The 25,009-nt window shown below is 36.2% G+C and overlaps 1 protein-coding gene across 1 annotated transcript; it reads right to left on the reverse strand.

The window, feature by feature from the left end:
- Positions 1 to 16,820: 16,820 nt before the first annotated feature.
- On the reverse strand, positions 16,821 to 23,521 carry LOC137720859 (protein ENHANCED DISEASE RESISTANCE 2-like). The gene is made up of 21 exons (XM_068459971.1): positions 23,068 to 23,521; positions 22,314 to 22,388; positions 22,148 to 22,201; positions 22,003 to 22,068; positions 21,859 to 21,920; positions 21,286 to 21,416; positions 21,166 to 21,212; positions 20,979 to 21,079; positions 20,756 to 20,851; positions 20,615 to 20,679; positions 20,451 to 20,522; positions 20,217 to 20,363; positions 19,805 to 20,118; positions 19,587 to 19,650; positions 19,307 to 19,479; positions 18,085 to 18,186; positions 17,921 to 17,971; positions 17,692 to 17,835; positions 17,505 to 17,600; positions 17,296 to 17,397; positions 16,821 to 17,208 (listed from the first exon to the last, which is right to left on the reverse strand). The coding sequence occupies exons 1-21, from the start codon at positions 23,218 to 23,220 to the stop codon at positions 17,116 to 17,118; spliced, it is 2,208 nt and encodes a 735-aa protein (XP_068316072.1). The 5' UTR covers positions 23,221 to 23,521; the 3' UTR covers positions 16,821 to 17,115.
- Positions 23,522 to 25,009: the final 1,488 nt, after the last annotated feature.

The raw sequence follows: 25,009 nt of genomic DNA on the forward strand, positions 1-25,009 counted from the left end.
TTTCTCAATTAATGTTTAAACAATATTGCAAGGACGTCCAAGGACAACCATTTTTTTTGCTTGAACAAACAATAGTATTTACATTAAAGGGATGAGGGAGTGAGCTAAGCCTCACACTGGGTCAGTCATAATAATGTTATTCAAATTCGCGTTTCGCTAAAATCGACCCTAAGACCTCTCATTTAAAAGTGAAGAAAAATGTCATTAGACCGTAGTACTAAAACGCCAAGGACAACCGTTTTAGTATATAAACAAACCAAAGAAACCGATAATGGACACATTATTTCTTCCCTTCAAAGATAAGGAAGCTATAGATTTTGTGGTACATTATTTACATATATGTGTGTGTATATGTATTGATACATACCAGAGCCAATTCTGAGATTTCAGGTGTGACAACCCGTCCCAAATTAAAATATATTTTATCCTTGAACACGTGGAAATGATGATTTTACCCTCGTGAGCGTTGTGATGTGAATGTATGTATATGGTTTAAATTATTGCCCCGTTGACAAAAATTTATTGATATTTGAGGTTACGAGGGTGTCGACGTGAATTAGTGGCCGAGTTGGATTCATAGTGGAAATATTAGTAAGGACTTCACGGCAGTTCTGACAGACATCCACTAGTGTAGGGTTTCTTTTATGATCTGTATAATTATCACTTAGTCTTATGGACTGCAGTTCGATACCTATGCTCTGATTGTGTGTGTCTTTGCTCTAATCACTTTCACTCGTGCTTATAGGCTAGTCTAAGGTAAGATAACTAGAGGTTTTTTATTTATTCACATTTTCATATCATTACCACTTCCGCATAGTGCACTTGGTTATGTCACCCTCACGTGACGCCCAGCATGCCTCGATTGATGTCGGAGTGTGTCATCAGGGTCCCTGTGCGAAAGTAAATTGGAGGCCCTAAAAAGTACAAATATATATATATTTTTTTGTTCAAAAAAATATTTTTTTAGTTTTCAATTGAGCTTCTATAAATTCTAATAGCACAAACAAATTTAACAAATCAACAAATGGAAAGGTGGGATATTGTTTTTCCTTAACTATTTAGAGGGTCAGGGTTCGAATTTTCATGTTATAGTATGGAATTTTTATATTATTTTGTGGAAGCTTATGCATTTAATAAAAATAAACTGAAAAATGATGGAGACGAGTTTCAAACCCATTCCTTAGGCCGTTGCAAAGAAGCAATAATATCACTTGCACTAAGACTCAAGTTTGTAATATTTTACACATGCTACTATATGTACGTAAATGCATGCAAATTTGAAAAATCGGGGGTCTTTCCGATTTGGGGGCCCTGTGCGGCGGCACCACTTGTACCCCCTCAGGGCCAGGACTGATACATACGTACGCGAATTATATTAAAAGACAACTTTTCTTAAATAAAAAAAAATTATAAAACATACGATAATATAAAAATTTAAAAACCACCGAAACCCTAAACTCTAGCACCGACGAAATGCATGAAGGCAACGTGCATGGAAATGGGCACACATGGGATGAGACCCAGTGCGCTCCATTAATTACGCGTCGGATTGGATGGCCATTTTACCGGCACGACGTCGCGTCGATCAACACTGTGAAAGTAACATCTCCTACGACGTCCCGAAATTACTGATCGATCGAGAGAACACCAGATTTAATCACACTATGATCATGTGTTGTTGGCACGATTTAACCTACACTAATGTTAATTAGCCATATAATACGAAATTAATAAGATTAAAAGCAAATCACAATCTGGCTAGTTGCTCTCTGGAATCGACAATCTGTCGGTAAGAAAAATGCCAAGGGAAATAGCACATCGGCTGCTATGCACATGTCACTGTGCCCCAATGGTACTATTGAGTGACAAGGTCACCATGCATAATTTATTTATTTATTTATTTTTATAACAACAATGGCCACGAATTGTGTTATTAATATCAAACCTAGTAGGTGTTTGCTAAATTTTGGTCAAATAATTTATCAAATTATTATAATTCAAGTCTTGTAGCTTTGATTAGCAACCAATCCCCCCAAAAAAGGACTTAATTTTGATTCTTGCAACTCTAATTGAAACAGAGTGAGCCTCATTGTTATTTGGTGAGTTGAAGCTTGATTGACTCATCCGATGTATAAACCATACTCTTTCTAATTATTTATATTAAAGATTTTTTTTTATATAAAATTTAATAAAGTGATAGCTAAAATTTTATTTATATGTTATCAAATCAATCGCAATAGATTCAAGTCATTGAAGTTTTGATTGGAAATAAACCCCACCTAAGAATGACTTAATTTTGATTCTTAAATATCTTCGACTTCATAATTGGTGTCTTAATCTCCAATTTGACAAGTACGTCAACGCACATTGTGTACAACTCTAATCAAAACCAAGGTTCTAAAAAACGTTAGGTGTCAGTTGGATGGCGGGTAGGGGTCTAATGCCTAGGCGACTAGGCAGATTTATGTAAATTTATTATATATCTTGTAAATAAGTGCCAATCTACACCTAAAAAAAAACTATACTTGTATGGATAATAAAAGAATGATAAAATACAAAAATAGAAGTAGAAAAATACACAAAGTATATACATCCAAAAAGTTCAATATTTAAAAAACAATAAGCATATAATCATAATGAAGAGGATTCTTGGATGATAGACTAAATTCTTCTTGTTCATGATCCTTGCATTGGATTGGACATAGACTAAATTATTTAACCTTGTTGTATCTAATTTATTTCTTTTCTTTGTATGTATCCCCTCAAAAGTGCTCAAATTCATTTCACTATTGGATGAACTTGTAGTAAATCCATCATTTGCAAATTAGGTACACCATTTCCATAAGTATACCACCATGAAACGAAACCAAAAAAGCAAAAAGCACACAATTAACAAAAAATTAAAAAAAAAAAAAAACCGCCTAGGAGCTGCCTAGCCTGCCTAGACGCCGTCTAGTACCGCCTAGCTCTAGACCTATTTTTTGCGGCGGGCCTTCACCGTCTAGCGCCTAGATCAATTTTTAGAACACTAATCAAAACAGATACAGTCATTGCTAATGGGTGACTTGAAGCCCGGCTGCCTCATTGAACATATAAAAAATTAATTTTAATTTTTGTTATATTTAAAATTTTACTAATTATTAATTCAGAACACAAATTAATGTTAATATTGAGTGTGTTGGTCATTCACCGTCTCTAAAGTCCAACATTATTCTGCTAGACAGTTGTATTTCACGCGCCAACAAATCACGTTTTTGATGTTAAGTGTTGGTTGTCATGTATCCATGAAGTTGATTAGCCGAAAAGACCACGTAACCTTCGTATTTTCGAGGACATATTTACCCTTTAGGTCTGCTTCCTTTCATTTCTGATAATGGGTATTAAAGTAACTTCAGTTCTTTTGGTGAGGTGGGGGTGCCCGGCGCGACAAGCGGGGGAAGTCATGATGTCTAAATGTCATATGCAACGTGCGTGCGAGCATATAGAAAGAGCCTATGTTAGAGCGGGATCCACCTTCCATGATCCACCGTCAACGCTTATGACGTGACATTGGTGGATTGTCTACGTACGGTGGACCCCACGCAGGGAATCAACTGTTCAATGCCAGCTAGACTGTGAGCAAGTTCTAAGGCGAGAGAGCACGAAACGTGGGGTCAGGTCACGTGACCCTACCTCGGGATTCGTGTTCCCTTGCTTAGACGCACTACTTTTGCCTATTTGAACTAATGGTTGGCTGTCACGTTGCATGCTCTTACTTTTCTTAATAAAGCATTGTCGTACCATTGGAATCCTTTTACTTTTTTTTTTTTTTTTTTTTTTATTTTCATTTTCCACCTTCTACTATTCATGAGCTAGATATTTTAGGAATTGGATCAGCTCCGAACTTTAGTTTCCAGAGCCTAAGAATCACTTCATTTGGACAATTGATTGGGGTGCAAAAAAAATTAGAACCATTCGTTTTGTGTGGTGGACCACGAAAATGAGTTAATAAGGACCGTTGGATTGAAATTGTGCGGCCTAGATAAATTGATCTCTAAGCTTTGGACATTAAGGTCCGGAGCGGATTTAATTCCGATGTTTTACATGGGCGGTGTGGCGACGAGCACAAGGCTTTGTGGGGCCCGGCAGCACTGCCGTACAAATACATTGTTGGCGACTGAATTGTGATTTGGGTGCCCTTTTGTGGGCCATACCATGTTTGTGATGGACTGGTTTTAGTCCAAAAATCAATGCATAATTTTGGACAACTATTCTATTACCCAAAATATCGTGGGTTCTGAAAAATGTTCCTTTTTTTTTTTTTTTTTTTTTGAAACAATAAAAATATACTAAAGGAAAAACCTACAGGTACAATTGTTCCTTACAGAATCAAACAGAAGAGCATGAAGAGCAAATGAAGAAATACAATGATCCCAAATATGATAATCAGTAATAAGAAGGCCATGGCGAGTGAAGGCATCCGCCACAAAATTAGCCTATCTATAAATATGCCTCTAATCAATGCAATCAAAATTGGTCGCCGTCCACTTAATATCTTCAATAATAAGAACCAGTTTCCATGACGTCGCATCTCGATCCAACACTGACTGAATGACCAACTTATTCAGAAATAGTCGCACCATTCAGATTTAAAGCTCCACCTCCAATAATCTGCCCATTATAATTCCTTAAGACAAATCCCGTCACCGCCTTGTCCCCAACCACAGAACCATCAAAATTTAACTTAACAAAACTCTTATCCGGCGGATGCCATTTAACAATTGTGGAAGTATCATCAATATTCTTCTCAAACCTTTATCATTGGCTTTAAGATATCATTCACCCATAGAAATAGCCAATAACTTAGATCTTGCCAGGATGGGCAAAACAATTATGAACACCATATTATTACAGTCATTCCAAATTTGCCTACAAAGGAGCAAACATAAGCTCAAATCACTGAGAACTTCCTTATCAACATGCTTTAAAGAATATAGTCAGTCTATTGGTGACTCGAAGTTAGCATTAGTGAAATTGCCCGGCTTAATTAAACAAGGGTCCCAAAACAATTTAGTGACACCACAATTAAAAAATAAATGCATTTGGTCTTCATCTAAGGAATTACAAAAGGAACACATCTTATCACTATTAATTACAATATGACTTAATCTTTTTCTAGTTTGAAGTCTATCATGAATGAACAACCAAGTAAATATCTTAACTTCAGGAGGAATATTAAGTTTCCACATCTTATTAATTAACTTATGCTTTGTAGATTGAGTCAACGTCCCTTTATGGATCCAAGTAGCTGATTTAACAGAGAACTTACCATTTGTATTTGGACCCCAAACTAGCACATCTTTGGAATCCTGCAAAGGAATTGTAATATTGCAAATTTTCCTCACAATTTCATTACTAACCACTTGTGAAAGCTTTCTCCTATCCTAACAATAATTATCAATAAATTCATTAACTTTCAAGTCCCAATTAATGTTTTGGTTGTCAATATTGGGTAAGAGATGGAACAACGAGTAAGGAAAAAACCATTTGTGGGACCAGAACAAATGTCTTATCATTACTCATTTTCCATTTCATACCCTTAAGTAGACCTGTAAAACTACGCAAGATAAGGGGACTCTGTCAAAGAGGCACACTCATCTGGATGACTTGACGGAACACAGCTCTCAGGAGTTTTGGAACAGCTGCGGCGCCGTTTCTTCTTGATGAGCCTATTCGCGTCGCTTCAGAGAAAGCTTTGGCAGCTAAGGCTGTTCTGAAGGCTAAGGTTGGATGTTCTCTTCATCAATTCGAATCTCGAGACTCAAAAAGAGAGTAAGCAGAACCAAGTCAAGATGATACAGATCAACCCCTTGTACGAATTGTTGACTCCTTTCTTCGTAAACCCTAAAATCTTTTGCCTTCGCTTCCTCTTTTTGCAAGCTTCAAGGATTGGGATTGACATGTTTTTTTCTCTCTCTCTCTACGGGTAGGTCGGGTTTATCGGGTTTGGGTCGGGTTCAATCTGACCCGTTAAGCTAACGAGTCATCCGAACCCGACTCGTTAAGCTAACGGGTCACCCGAACCCAACCTGTTAATCTAATAAGTCACCCGTTAACACCCGTTTCAATTTTTTTTTTATTTTTTTTGCATTTCGATACAATTACACATTAACTGCAAGGGTGTTAACGAAAATGAGATGCGACTTGGATTTCTCCTCCGTCTGGTTCTGGAACTCTTCCTGGAGGCTTTTGAGCTCCTCTCTGCAAGTGAGAAATTTCAAAGCATGTTTCTCTTCCAACCATGGATTTATCGCTTCCCTTTAAAGCATCTTTCTCTGCAAGTGAGGACAACTTTACAGCCACTTCTTCCTCACCCGTGCTTTCTTTAATGGCTACAGTAGGAAATTTCAAAGGTTTGTCAGGACAATCTTTGAAGAAAGAGTTTGTTACCATGAACCTAAACACCTGCAGGAGGTGGCTTTTGTTTCTCCTACTTTCTGCACTAAGGAGGATGAAGATGAGGGTTGACCTGCGGATGAAAGAGCGGGAGGTACGACGCAGGAGGAATTGGAGCGGCTCGAGGGAGCATTCCAATATAATTTATAACGGGTCTAACGGTAACGGGTTGACCTAAAGCGACCCGTTATTTAACGGGTTCACTCGTTAGCGACCCGATCCGTTAAACATCCACCCAAATGCAAATATTAACGGGTTGGGTCGGGTCAGGTTAACGGGTCAGGTCCAAAATGCCAGGTTTACCCTTAAGAATAACATCCCTACTTTTCAAGATACCTTTCCAAGCAAAAAAATGATTTTGTCTAATTTTATTATCTAGAAAATTTTCCTTTCTAAGGTACTTACTTTTTACTTACTTCACCCAATAGTTATCCTCTTCAATCATAACCTTCCAACCCAACTTAGTGAGACAAGCATTATTAACATGATCAAGTCTTCTAACTCTCAAACCTCCTATTTTCTTAGGAGCACAGACCAAATCCCAAGCCATTGGAAAGATTTTCTTGTCCCTACCCCAGAAAAAATCCCTTATTAAGCTTATTGACAATCTTGTCAGGACACTTAAAGTAAGACATAACATGATTAGGCATACCCGTTAGATTAGAGTTAATTAAAGTAAGCCTCCCCGCTATCTAACCATGTGCATTATATTTCACATTTTTGATGAAAATTTATTGCATACACCAACTATGTAACCTATACAAATTATACAAAAAAATGTGTACAAGGGCATTGTTTGAACTAGACTTGACAATTTCTTACACGGTCCATTAATTTGACATGACATAAAACGAAAATAACGGATTTCAGGTTAACATGTTAATTAATCAGATTGTTGTCGAGTCACCATTAAGTAACCATTAATACCGGGTCACTTGTGATTATATCATTTACTTTGACGATGGTTACATTGTTGGTTGTTTTTTTTTTTTTTTTTTTTTAGGGTTTAGAGTATGTGGATACTAATTTAGCGTCAACGTGGTATGTAGATATTAAATTAGTATGAAGTTTTGTATTTGATTATTTATTGAAGTAAAATATATTTTCTTGAATGGGTTTTGGGTCGGGTCATATTACCCGTTTATTTTAACGAGTCGAGTTCGGGATTGTTCCTTAGGTCTTATTAGTTATTCTCTCCAGATCGTGACAACTTCGAACAAGGGTGCTCTTGATTTGTCCCCCATTGGACATATCGTGGAGGACTCTAAAGCGCTGCTACTCGGGGTCAATGGAGCAACTGCTTCCAATACGCGTCGCCAAGCCAATGTGGCTGCCCACCGTCTCGCGCGCCATGCCTTCTCCTCCGAACTGCTGTTTTTATTTTCCAATTTGATGCTCTGTACTACCTATTGCGCTTTGAGCCTTCTATTTCTAATGAATTGATGCCGTTACTTTAAAAAAAAAAAAAGGTCTTATTATTATAGACGAGTGTTCTTAATTCTCATATGGTAAGGATTTAATTTGTAATATGCCCCATAATTTAAAACGTCAGCCGGGGGGTGGACTAGTGGGGGTTTTGGGGTCCCAAGATCCTATGGAAGTCGTCGGACGACCCTATGACCTTCGGTATGGAACTTGAAGTTGCCTACAAACTGCTCAACGAAATTGCTATTCGGCATAATTCGTCAGGTCTTGGGACATGCCTTGGCAACACGTCTTGACGCACGATGCTCAACAAGCCTCGACATCATGCCTTAGAAGTATTGGACATATGCAAGTAGCAAGTTACAGAAGTTGTCGACGGCAAATAGTGATAATGTCAACTAAATGGTCGACTAAATGTTTTATATTAAGATTTTATAAAATTAGAATCCTGATTCCGCCTTTATAAATGCCCATGTCGACCCGTATGTTGTTAAATAGCAGTACCAATAGCGAAATGATGATGACAAAGTGGGCTGGATTGAAGAGAAAGGTCGAACAATTGGGATGGAGGGTGGGACTACTTTGGGTCATAATGGATAAACATACATAGAAAAAGTTAAGAGATTAGAACTTTGTGTTGAGTTGTAGCTCAAAAGGTTTCGTGAGTTTCGTCTTAAGTACTTTTATGCTCTATGGAATAACTAAATTTCTTAATCAAATCGTATTCACTAAATATATATGAAATAAGATTGAGATAATGATATAAGTAAATATTATTAATCACTTAAGTTGCAAACCTCTCGTAAAATTTCATTATTTAAAGGAAACTTTTAGTTTAAATACCAATTCTAAAAAAAGTTTAGCTAAAGAACCATGTTTTTAGTTGAAGGCTGATAAATCCACCCCATTATCCTATTTTTTCACCCATATTTTAATGAAAATATTAGTGACATGTTTATCTTTATAAAAAAAGACTTTTAAACCCTACCCCTTTCTCTCCCCTCACTGTCTCGCTGTGCGTCCTCTGTGGTTTTCTCTCTCTTCCGTTTCATCTCTCCCTTAGCTTCAACCACCACAACCAAAAGTTGTTGTTGGTCTAAAACTTTCTTGTAGCCTAGACCGCAATAGTTACCTATTGCTGGAGAAGGCAAGAGACTAATGACCATCCAAATTTCAAAGGAAACAATGAGCTTGTCTGAGATTTTGCCCTTGTTTCATTTCAATACCAAGATTGGGGATTTTTGGTTGAAAACAGAGGCAAAGGATCAGAGGAAGCACGAGAGAATGTGGTGGTGGAGGAAGGGTAAGGAGAAGAGAAGGAGAAAGAGAGCAACGGAAGGAGAAGAGGGATGGGATGATAAGGGGGAAGAGGGTTAGTTGTCCTTCTCGGGCTACTCTTTCTTCACTACTTTGTCCTCTTGACTTGCAACCATGGCTACCAATTAACGCATTTGGCTACTACAGGAAGTTCAGGAAAGGACCAGGGGTGCAAAGAATGAAGGTGTGGTGCTGTGATAAAGGTTATTTTAGGAATAACAGCTTTTAGTTTATTATTATTTTTATAGTGGGTGAAATTATAATGTGGGTGAAAAAATAGGATAATGGGGTGGGTCTATCATCCCTCTTTTAGTTTACGTACCAATGAAAAAGTCAACTAAAATAATATACTAAAGGGGTCTTTTGATATGGGCCCAGACTCCAAAGTAACTAAAAATTGGACCTATTTCAAAAGTAAAAAATCACTAAAAATTGGACCTATTTCAAAAGCTGACCTATAAAATTGAACCTATTTCAAATTTTCCCTATACTAAAACCATACAATACAAAATAGTTACATGATTGCCACTCAATCCTACCACGTTTTTCAACTTGCCAATTTTTTCCTCCGATCAATTGATCAAGTTTTTCAGTGACCAACCAATCAAATTGTTCAGTTTCAATATCACTACCCAACAGTGACCTTAAAAAAACATGTTACGTAATGAATTTTCTCCTAAGTTCTCTAATTTTAGTGTGTATATATGTAAAATAAAAAAAAATAAAAACACACACACAATAAACTCACAAAAATATTATTGAAGATAAAAAAAGTTGCGCATAATTTTTTTTAAGTCACTGTTGAACAGTGATTTGAAATTTTTTGCGATTGAAATTTTTTTTTGCCACAATGACGGTGCCCAATGACAATTTCTGACATTGGCATCGGAGGTATGTGGGTTATGTGCATAAGGAAGAAAAATTTAATGTTCTTATGCTTACAAGTATATTTGTCCACAATTTATAGCTTAACCCAAATAAAATGGAAAGAAATTGGGTAAATTATATTTTACCCTCTTAGGTTTGGGATCGATTGCAACCTTATACAACATCTTTAAAACATTTAAATTTCATACATTTACGTATCATTGTATTTTAATTTCATACATCAATTAGAAAATCCGTTAAGTGATGACATGGCAAAAAAAAAAAATTTATGCATTTAAATACCCAAAAATATAATAATTTACCCTATTATTTAAAAATAAAAATAAAAATAAAAAAAACCCATCTTCCTTCCCCGACCCTTTCCCCTTCCCTGCAACCCAAACCCCCTATCTCACCCTACCTTACCCCACCCGACCCCCACCCTTACCTCCCCCGCAACACCCACCCACCTCCTCCCCCCCCCCCCCCCAAACACCCACCCACCCACCTTGCAACCCCCCACCCCACCCAAAAAAGCAAGAGTTGCAGAAGACACACAGAGGTGCCCACACGAAGACAAGGAGAAGAAGACAGATCGGGTCTTGTAGTTGCTTTCTCCTTCTCAATCCACTTCTCTTCTCTCTTTCTTTCTTAGTCCAATTCTATTCTCTCTCTCTCTCTCTCTCCCTCTCTCTCTTTCTCAGTCCACTTCTCTTCTGTCTCTCTCTTCTTTCTCTCTCTAGAATTCCCTTTGCTTTGCCCTTCCCAAAACCCCCACTCCCTCACTTCGTCTCGGGAATTCAATTCCCCCTTTTGATTTTTGGGTTGAACATCTAGGTTTTTTGGGGTTTTGGGTGGGGTAGGGTGGGGTGGGGGGCTGCGGGGAAGGAAAATGATTTTTTTTATTTTTATTAATAATAGGGTAAATTATTTTATTTTAAATGCATAAAAATTATTTTTTTTGCCACGTGCCACAAAGTTAGCAGCCACATCAGCACAAATGTGGAATTCATATTTGCCATGTCATTACTTAACGGTTTACTTAACAAATTTTCTAACGGATGTATGAAATCGAAATGTTTTAAAGATGTTGTAAGAAGTTGTAATCGACCCCAAACCTAAGGGGTAAAATGTAATTCACCCAAAGAAATTCGTAGTTTTCCTCAAAACTTTTATTTGATTTTTTTGCTAGAAAATAAAAACTTTTATTAAAATTGGTCTTTATTTACTTTAAAAAAGAAGAAGATATTATCTACATTAAGAGGAGAGATGGGCTTAGTCTCAAAATGAGCTAGCAATAATGTGATTTAAATTCATCTTTGGCCTGCCACATAGTACTACAGTCCAGTGGTATTCCTCTTCACTTGTAAGTGAAAGGTTTTAGGTTCGATTCTCGCAAAATGCGAATTTGAATCACATAATTGCTAGCTCATTTTAACGCTTAGCCTACTCTCCCACTCCATCAGTATATATAATAACATTTGTTCAAAAAAAAAAAAAAAAATCGTCTTTGAAGAGAATTGAATATAAAACATTTCACTCACAAGTAAAGAAATACAATTAGACCGTCGTACTAAGTTGTTATTAAAATTAATATTTAATCTGAATTATTTAATTTACGAATAAGTAAGACAAACACGATTTTAAATTTAGTAGGAAAAACATCTGAAAACTGTGAAGAGGTACGGAGTTTGTCACGACTCACGAGAGTCAAAATTAACGCACCGACGGGTTTAGGATCCCCGTGTATCGGTATTAGGGCCCAACAAAATGTTCTTGACCCGGTAAAACAAAAAATTTGGCGGACCGGTCACCTCTCACTCCCGGTAACCCTCCCACTCAAAGTTCAAAACTACTGTCGGCACCGACACGCCAGATTCTTTTCCGGTAACCTTCTATTTTTATATGTGGCATCGGATATTTGACAGATCTGGACGGTTGAATGTGCTTTCTTTTCCGTTAGTCCCCGTTGTACGTCTTACACACAGATGAGATGCCCTTCTTGGGATTTGTGCCGATCACAAGTACAGGATAACGGATGGGGTTGGGGGTGAGGGATTGGGTGTGGTTCGCTGTAGGTTGGTACGGTGTGTGTCAATAGTAAATGCATTGATTGGTGGGAGTGGGGGACCATAAACTAAGCCAGGCATTTGTTCCTCATCACGTGACTTACAGCTGACATAAAAGGGACATCTCCTTTTTGTTTTTGTACGTTGGACTACGGAACACTGGCGGAGCCAATAACAAGACTTTCTTAGGCTATAGTATAAAGAGAGTTTTGGCTCTCAAGTTTAAAAATATTAATTTTTTGGGCTAAATTTATAATTTATAATTGTTATATTTCATTTGGCAAATAAAATTTTGATGATTAAAGCTGTTTCTAAGAGTAATAAGAGCTAACCGATGTTAAATAAACTCATCACTTTAACTAATATTATATTTTAATAGTAATAAATTAAAACTTCCATATCACAAATGGTTCCTTATTTTATTCACTTGAATGTTTTGAAGGTTAGAAACCTGGAAAACATAGCATAAAATTCTTACTTCAAATTATTACATTCAACTGTTTACTATTATATAACTTTATGTAGGCAACAAAGGATTAAAAATTTGATTTCGCAGCAATAATTTTAGCTTAACTCATCCACCGAATAATTTTTGACTATGCCATTGCTAGTGAAGCTTCGTACAAAGGAAGGGGAAATTTGGAACTCTAAATAGTTTATTAGATATTGATATAACTCTTTATTTTTATTTTTTAGATGATTGATAATGCACAAACTCATGGATCAGTTTTATCAATTTTAAATCTTAAGAACCTAAGTAGTGAGTTATGTTAATTTCACAGACCATTTTAGCTAAAAAGCCAAACTAAAACATATCGTATATAGTAAATCTTCTATTTATTAGATATTTGTTACGTAGCGTCAGTAGTTGTAAACGATAATTTATCTTAGAGGTAGGCATGTGAATATGTCAATGAGGTTAAAAAAAGATTGAAAGTCTGTTTGTGCTCAGTCAGTTTATTTATTTTTTTGTTGCTCATTTATATTCAAACCGGACTTGTTATAGTATGTCAAGAAATGTATGGATACATAACTTTATTTATTTAGGCATGAGCTTCCATGATGCCGGAAAAAGGCTAAGGAATGAACTCAAGGCCAAACTGAATAAAAGCAATTAAACAGAACTAAACTGAATCGAATCGAATCAAACTAAATTGATTATTTATTCAGCTTAGTCTTCAGTTTTTCGGCTAAATCGAACTGAATTGGACGTGTCCACCCGTACTTCTTCACTTTTATGTCCTTAATCTTGTTCTTTATCCTTGGATTAATGTAAGTGGTAGGGATTATAAGATTATAGGATAGTACTAAGACAAGCTCAAAGTTCGGTTCCCTCTCGTGTAACACAACAAAATGTTTTGCTCCATCAACATGATATCATGGTTTGTGAGGTTCAGAAGATGTAACATCTATAGTGGAAAATATAACAATTAATTTCCATCACGTAGTTAAAAGAAATACGGCTTATATCATCATACAATATTTTTTTTTAAAAAGAAATGCATAACATGGTGTTGATTATGAAAGTCATTACGTTCAGGGACAAAGCCAAAGATCTGCATAAATGGAGACCTCCTGAAACAACAAAATCACAAATTAAAAAGCTCAATGATATGTACTAAACAATTATATATTAATCATTCATAAGGTTTTTCATACAACATATTATAATATATCTTGTCGTGTTTTCATGTTTTGAAACTGTTGTATGATAACTTCATTACCAATACCATCTAATATCTCTCTCTATAAAAATAACCATGTTATCATTCATTCATTGATCTCTCATCCAATCTCTCAATCAATCTTCTGAAATTTCATGAGCGAAAATGTTCTTTCAGCAATGACAGTAGCACACAAAAAAGTTAATGTTAATGCCACAAGCAACTAGAAGAGTACATTTTTTGTTACCACCAAAGGGCATATGCCTCTCTTAGGCCCAAGGTGGCTCCGTCCATGATTACGTTACAAAATGAATGCCAACGTCCTTTAGTTTCTTAAGATGAATAGACCAGTAAACTAAAGTATAAGACATCTAAATTTGAGAACAGAAATACTAATAGACTAAGAGCTAGTTACTATCTAATGCATAATGTCTTTGAAAGTCGTCTATAAAGAGATATACACTTCCCACACTTCCCATATATTTAGGGACAATGTCATCTATTTTAACCACAATTCTTCTGTCTTGATAGTGAATAATCATATTAGGAAATGTACTTAGAAACACCAACATCCCCACTACTATATCAACATACAAGTGTAAAATACAGAGTCGAACGATCCTTGTGGATATATTAAATGTCTCAGATGAACAGGGAAACCCTAAACAAAACCAGCGTGATCGATCGATCACATCTTGAAGGAGTAAATTAGTACTACTGTGCTAGTGTGCTGTGCTTCCTCTCACTCAAATACATATTTAACATGCATATCTGAACAAGAAACCCTAAAAACCAATATATTTGTCAGATTAGGGCAGAGTCGTCGTTAAGTTATGGCCATTTTTGTCAGATAATAAGGTTAAAAAATAGATCAATAATACAGCTGGAAGAGATCGATCTTGCAACATGCTGTCATGCAAGAATAATACATACTCATCCACATGTGGTCCTACTCGTATCGTACCCCAGTGGCTACGATATAATCTAAGACGAATACACACATACATATATATACACACACAATGGTATATTTGCATTAAACGGTGAAAGATTTGGGCTAAGCGATCTAATATGTAAGCTAATAATTTGTTATCAAATTTGTATTCACGGAAGTGAACTTAAGATTCCTTATTTATAGTTGAGAATGAATACTACTAAATCTACCATTAAGGATGAACATACATAACGTGTTTTCAGAAAAAAGAAGAAATAAAACGTTAGAATTTTATAGGATGATTGACTGATAGTGATGTGGAAAATTATTTAAGCATTTGGACTGAGCGTTATAAGCGCGAGGAACAGGTGTATTATGAAAGCGATGCTTACATGTGAGCCTTTGTTCAGATTAATCACACAGAATTAATACCTAATTAATTTAAACCTCCCCGCACCCCAAAAAAAAAAGTTTTCTTTTTAATAATTAAAAGGTCGAATTTTGAGTCTTGGCTTGTGGGCACGTGCCACGTCGGTGCCTCAATCAGTCGACACAACGTGGGGACAACGTTCGGAATTTTGTTTTTATCAGTTTAATTATCAATGAAGCTTTCAAACTTTGTCATGATGCAGTGTTTTTAGCAAGGGCTTCGTGGTCATTTCACACTTCAAGTTTAGAAAAAAGAAAATTGTGAGAGTGTGAAGTGGCATGCCACGTCTCTTTATTTTTTTATATTTTAAGATACGATATTATTTACATTAAAATGACAGAGAAATGAGTTACTAATTATATGATTTAAATTCATTTTTAAACTTTATTACTTATAAGTGAAAAGAAATATAACTATACTACAATACTAAGTGACGACACCCCACACCTCTTAGTTGTTCGAATATTCATTGGAGAGGGAGCAGTGTGCCCTCCATTAGTTTTCGTTAAAAGCATATGGTTCCCCATAAATTAATGGCATTTAAAAAATGAAATTCTAATTTATTTATTGTCATTTTAAATTTTAGTTAATGCTTTGTATTTTCGTTTTATTCATATTATTGTTATTGTTATTTGATTTGATGACCATGTAAATAATATTAGTGTGTGACTAAGACAAGCCACTGAATTCCAACCACATTTGTAATTTGCAATATTATTTGAATTTTGCAGAAATATTAAATATTTCTTTGAATTTCTCGTTGTGTGTTTGATTGTCGGGACTCAAAAAATATGTCGGCAATTCTATACAAATTATCTGTATAGAGATAATGTATTTTTCTAGGGTTGTGCTAACTCAACCTGGGTTGGATTGATTGGTTGCATGATTGATTCAAATATTTGAGGAAACTTTCTAAACTTGTGTTTGGCATGAAGTGATAGGTCCTTGGAAACCCTACTCGTTCATGCATGCAGTAATCTAGGGATGAGACGACGATATATATGTATTGAGTTCGATACTAAATTGTAACTCCGTCTAACCTTGTGGGTGGGTTAACATGTTGTAATCATGAGTTTATATGAATTCGAGCTAAACATGTTGTATGTCAGGTTATTCGTGTTTGACACTAACTCGACTTTGTCGTCATTTTGTTAGAAAAATAGTACGGTATTCATCTATAAGAAAATATCGTACAAGGGGAAAGGTGCGTCAATGGGTATGAGTATGAGCCCACTGAAACTTGACAATGGGTATGAGCCCACTGAAACTTGGCCCAATTTTCAAGCTGATCCATATTCAACAAATTTGAGCTCAAACCATCCTCATGTCTTATGTAAATTTGAAATGCACCTAAGAACCAACTAATTTTTTATTTTTTATTTTCATATAGCGATATCAAGGGATGAGGATTTAAGCTAAGTCACACAATGAGACATTAATAACTAAGTATCGATTTTTCTATCCCTCAGAGTCGAACATAAAACCTTCTACGTGCAAGTGAATCTCTAGCAGCAACAATAGCAATAGTAGCATGTTTTGAGCTATATCGAGGAGGGTAAGATTCAAATACAAAATCTCCAAGTTTAGGAGTAAACGCTCATAACCACTCTGCTACAAACCCCATTCTATATTAATAAAAAAAGTAAAAAAAAACCAACAATTTGCTTTTGAGATTTTTTTTTTCTCAGTTTGATTTATATTTTAGGTTATGGATCCTACAGATAATTCAATCACAAGGACAAACAAAGGAATTTAAACACCAGTACCACAAAGGATCAAGCTCTACACAACTCATCCTCCAAAAAAATTATATCATTGACTGGATGGACAAATGAGTATAAACAGTTAGATTTCAAGAACATGCTGCATTTCTCTCTCTCCTTACATCTTTTTTTCTTTTACTTGCTGGGAGTTCATATTCTGGGCATCTTCCTCGTGAGGATTTGATTTATGAAGTTTTTCTGTGTGAAGAAATCATGGTCTAACCAGGACGGATTTCGATGCATCCAGTTGGTTAATTCTGCATGTTCCAAGAAGCACTTCTGGCAGTTCTTCTTCTGTGTTGGCCTGCACAACGTTTTCTTACTTGAGAATCACGGTAACTTGCCTCACTAGGTAAAATGAAAATTTGAGATCATTAACTGTTTAGTTTACCTGTATCAGAAATGCCATTTCTATGACCAAATTGTTGAGGTAACCAAGAACCAGATTTACCACCCCCCTTGCCACCGTTGATGACCCGACGTCGACCCCAAGCTAATATCAGAAGTTTCATAGGTTAGAATTAGATATAAACCACAACATAATTATTATTTTCAACTGTCACTTAACACGATGAAGGATTTTGTAAAATGGTAACTTACCTCAAGATAGTTCTTCCCGCGAAAATAATGCACTTCAAGCGCTTGCCCTACCAAGCAGGCTTTCTTCCCTACACTCTGCTTGACTATCCATGACCCCTAAAAAAACAAATCAAGCAATGTAAACGGTTAAATACGAAAGATTTACATTGTTATATGAACATATGCTCGAGTTGATTTAGGTACTGACCTTAGAAATGTATGGTATTAGCTTAAATCTTGAATTCCTATAGGAATCATCTCCATTGACAAAGTCATGTAGCAAAGGAGTTTCCTCCAGAGGAGTTTTTATCATGTAATAAAACGCCAAGGTATACATGGTTGTTCCGGGCACCTAATTCATCAATGTGTACTGAGTGATCTGGTTTTGATGATGATAACAGCGATATTACTTTACAAAAACTCGAATCAAAACTTACTTGTATGTTAACAATAAAGAAAAACTCTGATCCACCTCGTTCTGCAGATTTCTGCAATAATCCATCCAGTAGCTTGATAATTAAAATTTTATGTGCACATGCGGAATCAGATTGTTGAAAAGCTCATGTATAAATAATAAAAAGTACTAGAAGAACTGATTGACCTGAACAATACTACCATAACGGCTGCCAAGATCATCTTCTCGCTTGTCAGATCTTAGCCAATCTACACCAACCAGTTGCATCAAGGTGCTTTTTGCCTTGATCTAGTACAAAGAAAATTACTCAGTTCATAAATTAAAGAAAGCTAACACCAAATTCACTTTCAGAACAGAAAATGTTATGTAGATATATTAGCTCTCAGATCTTTGAAACAATATTTCAGGCAATGTTCTAACTAGATGTCCGGCTAAGGCAAAATCAGTATGTAATATTACATTATCACCGATTTATCCCCTCTATTCGGAGTGGGTTATGGAAATTCTGTTCTGTATCTGTTTTGCTGGTAACTCCATCTAGAATCTATATTCAGTTCATTCATGGCCCAACATGTCTTACCTTGCATTACAAGTACCGCCACTTTGGTCTTCCCCAATCACAACCAATAATATTTTACCTGGACAATATTATCCATCACTAGAGCCGCCCTTGATGGAATGGCATAACCAATTTTTCTCATCTTGTTTCCAGGTAATGCTATCCAACTTTTATCAAGGTATTAATTAGTAACAATGCGGATGCCTTTCATTCCTTCTTACTATAGAATGGTTACTTCTACTCCCCCAGAAAACTGTCTAGTCATAAACTGAACCAACCTCTCAGACATTCTTGCTTCCCTAACGAGTCTTTGCATGAATACTCTCTTCCAAAGCTTCTCAGCTGAGAGGAAACTGTCATAATGATTTGGCAAGTAGCGCTTTGCGTATATCTTGCCTTTTACAGAGGTGACTAAACATTTTTCCACCATCCTTTCGCATTATAAAATTTGACTACAACACTAACACATCTCTGAACCTCATCCTGTTTCTCGAATAAGTTCACTTCTGCTTTGGAAATCAAGTATCACATGATACAGGATATTAGTTTCTGTTTGGTTATCTGCATTTCTTCTAACCTATTATCGGTGAGATGCTCAATAACATGGCTCAAGAAGACCATCTTAATCAACTCTTTAGTATTGTTCAAGACTCATAGAGGAGGAGCATTAATAAACCCATTTAAGAGAGCGAATCAAGTTTATGAAATATGGTTGGTGTGCTATGACTAAATTATGACAGTTCCAAGTCAAGAGTAAGACGCATAATCTAACTTTCACGAAATCTTGTTGTATTTCAAATCTTTTGGTTTCTTCTAAGAAATAGCTTGAACTGAAAAGTAAACAGTTACCTTTTGACGATCTTGTAAATAATTTGGCCCGCGTATCAAAAATGAAGAAGGATCGGCTGACCCCCAACTGCAAGGTAAAGCACAACTTGGGTCCTTTTGAAGAGTTGCCCCATAGGGGCATACACTGTCTTCCTTAGACACCTCTTGTAAATCCATATAACCCTTCTTTTGAACTGTAGTGATAGAAATTTAAGGCCAAAATTAATCTAAATATAACCGAAAGAAACAACTAGACACCCCCATCCATCTGGAGCAACTTTTACTGATGAAAAAAACTGACCTCTAAGTTCATGCAATTTCTTCACAAGAACGGCAGCTGATGACAGTTTGGGATGTTGTATACTCTGCAGATCCGATGTGTTGAGAAACATAGTCAGGAAACAATAGATTGTATTGCAACAATGTGCATGACAGAATATAAAACTTGACAGGAGCAACTGGTAGCAAGCATTGACTCTGAAAATTTGGATATTTAGAGAGTCTTGGATGTAAAGTTACCGTGGGATTCTGTTCCATGCTCACATCTGAAGGCCACTCATTCTCAAACTGGTCATACTCTGTTGGTTCTGGAACATCAAAGAACTCGTCTGCTGCATCGTGCAGCCCCTTTAAACTTGCACGACCTTCTGGCTTTTCCACCTCATCTTCCATGAGAACACCCTCCTCCATCTTTTTGACTTCTCCAGGGTGCTGAACTTCAGTCTTGATATTTTGCTGTCCACTTTGAGAAAATTTGATCTCACTTGACATGTCTCCGGATGAGAATTCAGGGGAGCTAGTTCCAGCTTTGGCTCTGAACAGCTCTCTTAATGCTGCGAATTACAGCAACAATGAAAAGTTTGCATCAACAAGAACCCAAAAATAGAAGGGGAACAAAAACTGAAATCCTAAGCAAAGAATGGAAGGTTACCAGCAACTCTCTCAAGCATACGGATGGTGATGCATCTTGCAGATGATGGACGCAGATACAATTTCCAGAATTTCCAATCAATAGCAAGCATATGTCTCACAAGAGATTGTTTCCCTTGGTTCGCAGGAGTTATAACAAATCCTCCGCCTGCATTTTTACAGAAATCATATTCATATAGAAGTCATCTAGGATGAAAAGTAAACCAAAATATCTCTAGCTCAAAGCGTGCATTACTTTTAAGGCAAGCACGGACATAGCCTCTTTTTGGTGGACATTTCTTGTGAGACACCGAATGGTAGAGGATCACTGTGACAAAACCAGATAAAGAAAGTTAGGGGCAGCTAACAAATGCCTCCATAGCTTTATGTTATGATTTAGATGTTGGAGAACTTCAGTACCATATGTGCCATCATCCTCCCTTCTCCAATAGCGACGTATCAGTAGATCTCTTCGTTGCATCCCCCTGCAAACTATGATGTGTCAAATAACAGCATATATATTTTTTATATGATTCTCTTTTATGAGGTTCGAAATCTAACCAGGGTAGCCAATCACTGTATAACTGCTGGTGAATAATATCTGTATGACCATCAAGCCTCTCAACCACGCTACCCCGGTAGTAACAGAAATCCCATCTGCAAGACACTTGGTTGAAATGACAGCATATTTTTATTTTATATAACTATATAAACTAATATAATGGAATCAAAAGCTCCATTTAAGAAAAAAAAAAATGCTGAAATAACATGTCAGTGATCTTACTCTGATCTTGAGGGGCCAAGCGATAGAAGAGTCCGGAAAATGGCCTCTGAAGTTCCATCAACCACTCCTACTGCCATTATAGCCGGATGATCATCCCAATGCTGAAATTAGAAACGTTGTTGAGGTAAGAAAGTAGACAACAGAGTACAACAATATTAAGAACTTGTACATCAAAAGAGCACCTCACCCTTCCACGGGAATCCCAATCTTTTGCTTCTTTGAAAAGCCGTAGTCCTGCAGAAGGGACGAACTTTTCATGCATACACATTAAGCACTTGAAATGCAGATAAGGAACATGAAGTCTTACCATTCTGACAACCAAAAATTTTCCATGGTGAGGGAGCAATAACATCAGATGTCATTCCTTCTGTGTGCATCAATGAGCTAAAAGTCCAGTCAACGGAGTTTTTACGTTCTGTCCTCCTGGAACCAACCAGTCTGTCAAAACAATTAAAGTATGAAAGAAGTGCAACTGTAGATTTGGATAATGAATTAATGATAGAGTTACAACCTAACTAAAACAAACAAGTTCAACCAAATTATTCAACTCTAAAGGAAGAACATTTTAATTGTACTCACTACTACCTTCAACTGATAATTTATCAGAAGATTACGAAGTTTGTTTTGTTTCTTTTATCAGTAATTCAATCAGTCTACCATACTACCATTATCCTGTATGTAGGATTTAAGTATAGCTCTTAACACTCAGATCTCAAATCCATTAGAACATAGCTCTTAACACTGAGATCTCAAATCCATTAGAACATAGAAGAAAGATGTAATAACACAGGCATGCACAATATTTACATTGAATTTGCAGAAGAAAATAAATTATGAACTAGGAGATGACATTCTTATGAGGTGCAACGGATCCATATACCTAAAAGATGGCCATCTGCTCTTAGAACAAGCCACAAAATCCTGTGTTGCATTCGGGCAGGCCTGAAAATATATGAACTTTATTATACATGTATCATAAAAATATAGCTACTATACCCAGTGTAGTAATTTAGCAGAATGAAACCTTTAATGCAGCATCCTGCAAAGAACGAATCCATTTTGCTGCTTCTTCTGAACTACTTGCTCCCAACTATCAAAAGTTCAAATTTCAATTATTAATCAATACAACGAAATCTAAGTAATGATGTATGACTTGGAATACACCCTACCTTGAGCTGATCGCTGTTATTGGAAGTATTGTAGAGCGTGAAAACAAAGAAGCCCTGCAGTTTGCACAAATCATTAGATACTTAATGCTAAAAAATGTAACAATCACATGCCAACAAGAATTTATCCAGAATCTCTGAAAATCAAAGAGCTTCCCTATGTCCATACTTTTCTATGAATGCTTGCCCTTCCATTATCCGTGGCCCGAATGCAGGTATCTATTACTGCACTTCTAACTGGTTCCTGATAAAAGAAAGTTTTCAGTGAGCATTTCTACTGATAATGCAGCTATCCATTATCAACAAAATCCCTGCTCAACTTGCAAAATCAAGGAATGCTGAAAAGTAGTTGATTATACAAGTGAATGGGAGGTGTCATCCAGCAATTAAGGAATAAAGACTAAAAACTACCACGCCAGTAAGCATAATTGTATACCAAAAAACATAAAAGTAAAGATGACATTGAATCCATTGGTCCAATTAAAAATAAACAAAGACAAAGCTTTTACTGCACAACACACATAACATGATATCTATATAAAACCATCAAATCAAATTATCGAAGGACATATTCTATCTGCATAAAACCAAAAATAAATAGATCAAAATTCCCATAAGGAAAAAAATGGTATGAGGATCACAAACACCTCCATAACGATTCTGCAACATGGGTTTTAACACTGGGACACAATACATTGCGTCCGCCCCAAAGATGCACCTCATCATTCACCCAGTTATGATTAACGAATTTTCACCGCACGTGTGTTATGATCACATGTCATAATAACACAAACAAGGGACAATAATGATTCTGCAATATGGTTTTCACATAAAACATAGAACTTTTAAAAAAGAAGCCAGAAATGCAATGAAAAATCAGAAGGACAAAAAACACAATGAGACGAAGAATAAAAGAAGAGTACCTCCGAGTCAGAAGAAGGTTTGGCTTTGAAGCTCCTGAGGCAATTATCCTTGAGAATAAAATACCTTTTGCGCGAGTATTGCAGCCCAAATCGATTGGACCCGATTATATAAAGCCAACCTTCCATTTTACCATCATTCTGTGAGATACCCATTTCAGCAGAAACAACAAGAACCCCGCTTTCTGATTTCCCAGAAGCACTTCTCTTCAGAAGAGGCTTTTAGCTTATCGAATTGTCCGAGACCTTTCTTGTTATTCAAACTTGAAATGCCTGAACCACAAGAACCCAAAACGAAAAATGGGAATGTGTGGATTGGGGGAGGAAAGATGATCCTCTGATCCCAGCACTGGGAATCAGAGAATCAATACAGAAATTTCAGTGCTGAATTCTCAGAGCAACGCCCTGCGCTTTCCTTTCGTGCCTTCTTTTCTTCGTTATTTTCTGTTCCTTTCTGTGTTTCTCCACCTCTCCCGGTTTTTGAACAACCGACTTTGGGGTATTTATACGATCCAGAGTTCGATTCGAAATTACAGGTCTACCCCTATTGCTTTGTTTTGTTATTTCATTTTTTATTTTTGGATAAAGCAAAATATAGACAAATTTATCTCTATACTGTTACATAATTTGAAAAATATTATTCCCTGCTACATGGAAAATTCTAATTTAAATTTTCTGAATTTTATGATTTCCATTAGCAAATCACACATACAAATTGTTGCATTTACACATTTTCTGTAAGACATGAAATGTGTATTGTAATTTCCAAACTGACAAATATGGTACTTTCTAAATGTTTGATAAAACCTAATTAGTGAACACCTAAATGTTGTGGATTTTGGGCTTTTCAAGCTTGATAGAAGATGATTGTCACTATCAGATATTTCAATGTGTCACACAGTTGAGCAGTTTTTGTATTTATGAACATTTGCTCGGCTATTTTAGCAATGTAAACACTCTGAGGAGAAGATTTTATGATAAAAATATATCGTCACGGTAATATCTTGCACGAATAATACAATTTCATATGAAGTTTGTGTTGATATGACGTTATTTTGACACAAAACATTGCAGTGACGATGCATTATGTCACGTGAGTTGCTCTCTTTCGAGACAACATCCAGCAGATTAACTAGGATTGTGAATTTATCATGCTTTAATTAAATATCCAAATAATTAATATAATTTTTACCAACAAAACGGCACAAAGGTAAATCTGAAAGGTTTGAACACTTTTCTTTATTCAAAACTCCTAGTAGGTGTGACACCCTAATCCATAAAAAAGATGATGAGTTGTAGAGTGGATCATCTTGATTAATGGAAACCAGTTAAGCTTAATTTAGCATCTAGAATTCTTAATTAAGAGCTGCTTTGAATATGTTTTTTACTTATTTATTGGTTGGGAGAGAAACAAAAACTGCCATAGCATATCGCCCATAGAAAACTAGGAATTTGGATCCTCTCCGGACCTTGTGTCCAAAGCTTAAGGACTAGAAAATTTGGGCTTTTGATTTGTGTGAAAGAGAAATTGGAGCTCTTAGTTTGTGTGAGGTGTGCTAATATAATGAGTTAATGAGAACCATCGAATTTGATTTGAGTGGTCTGGATTGCCTAATCATTGGACTTCGGACAGTGAGATCCAGAGTAGATCTTTGTCCGAAAAACAGGATGATGTGTGTTTCTGTTTTGCTTAAAATAAGAAAATTGAGATGTTTAGGCAAATCCAAATGGATGGTGTTCAATCAATGGATTCCAAAGTCCCTCCAAAGTGCTTCTCTGGCTCTTCGTCGGCTCTTCCTCCCTCCCTCCCTGTCCATTTACGAGGTCAAAACTGTATCCATTCACAATATCTTCTTTAAATCAATCAAAATTTAAAAAAGCAGCAAGAAAAGAAAAAGAAAAGGAGTGTCTAGATACATGTAATAGCTTCACAATCACAGGCTGG

The sequence above is a fragment of the Pyrus communis genome, chromosome 16, assembly GCF_963583255.1.
Source record: "Pyrus communis chromosome 16, drPyrComm1.1, whole genome shotgun sequence".
In the NCBI taxonomy this organism is placed as follows: Eukaryota; Viridiplantae; Streptophyta; class Magnoliopsida; order Rosales; family Rosaceae; genus Pyrus; species Pyrus communis.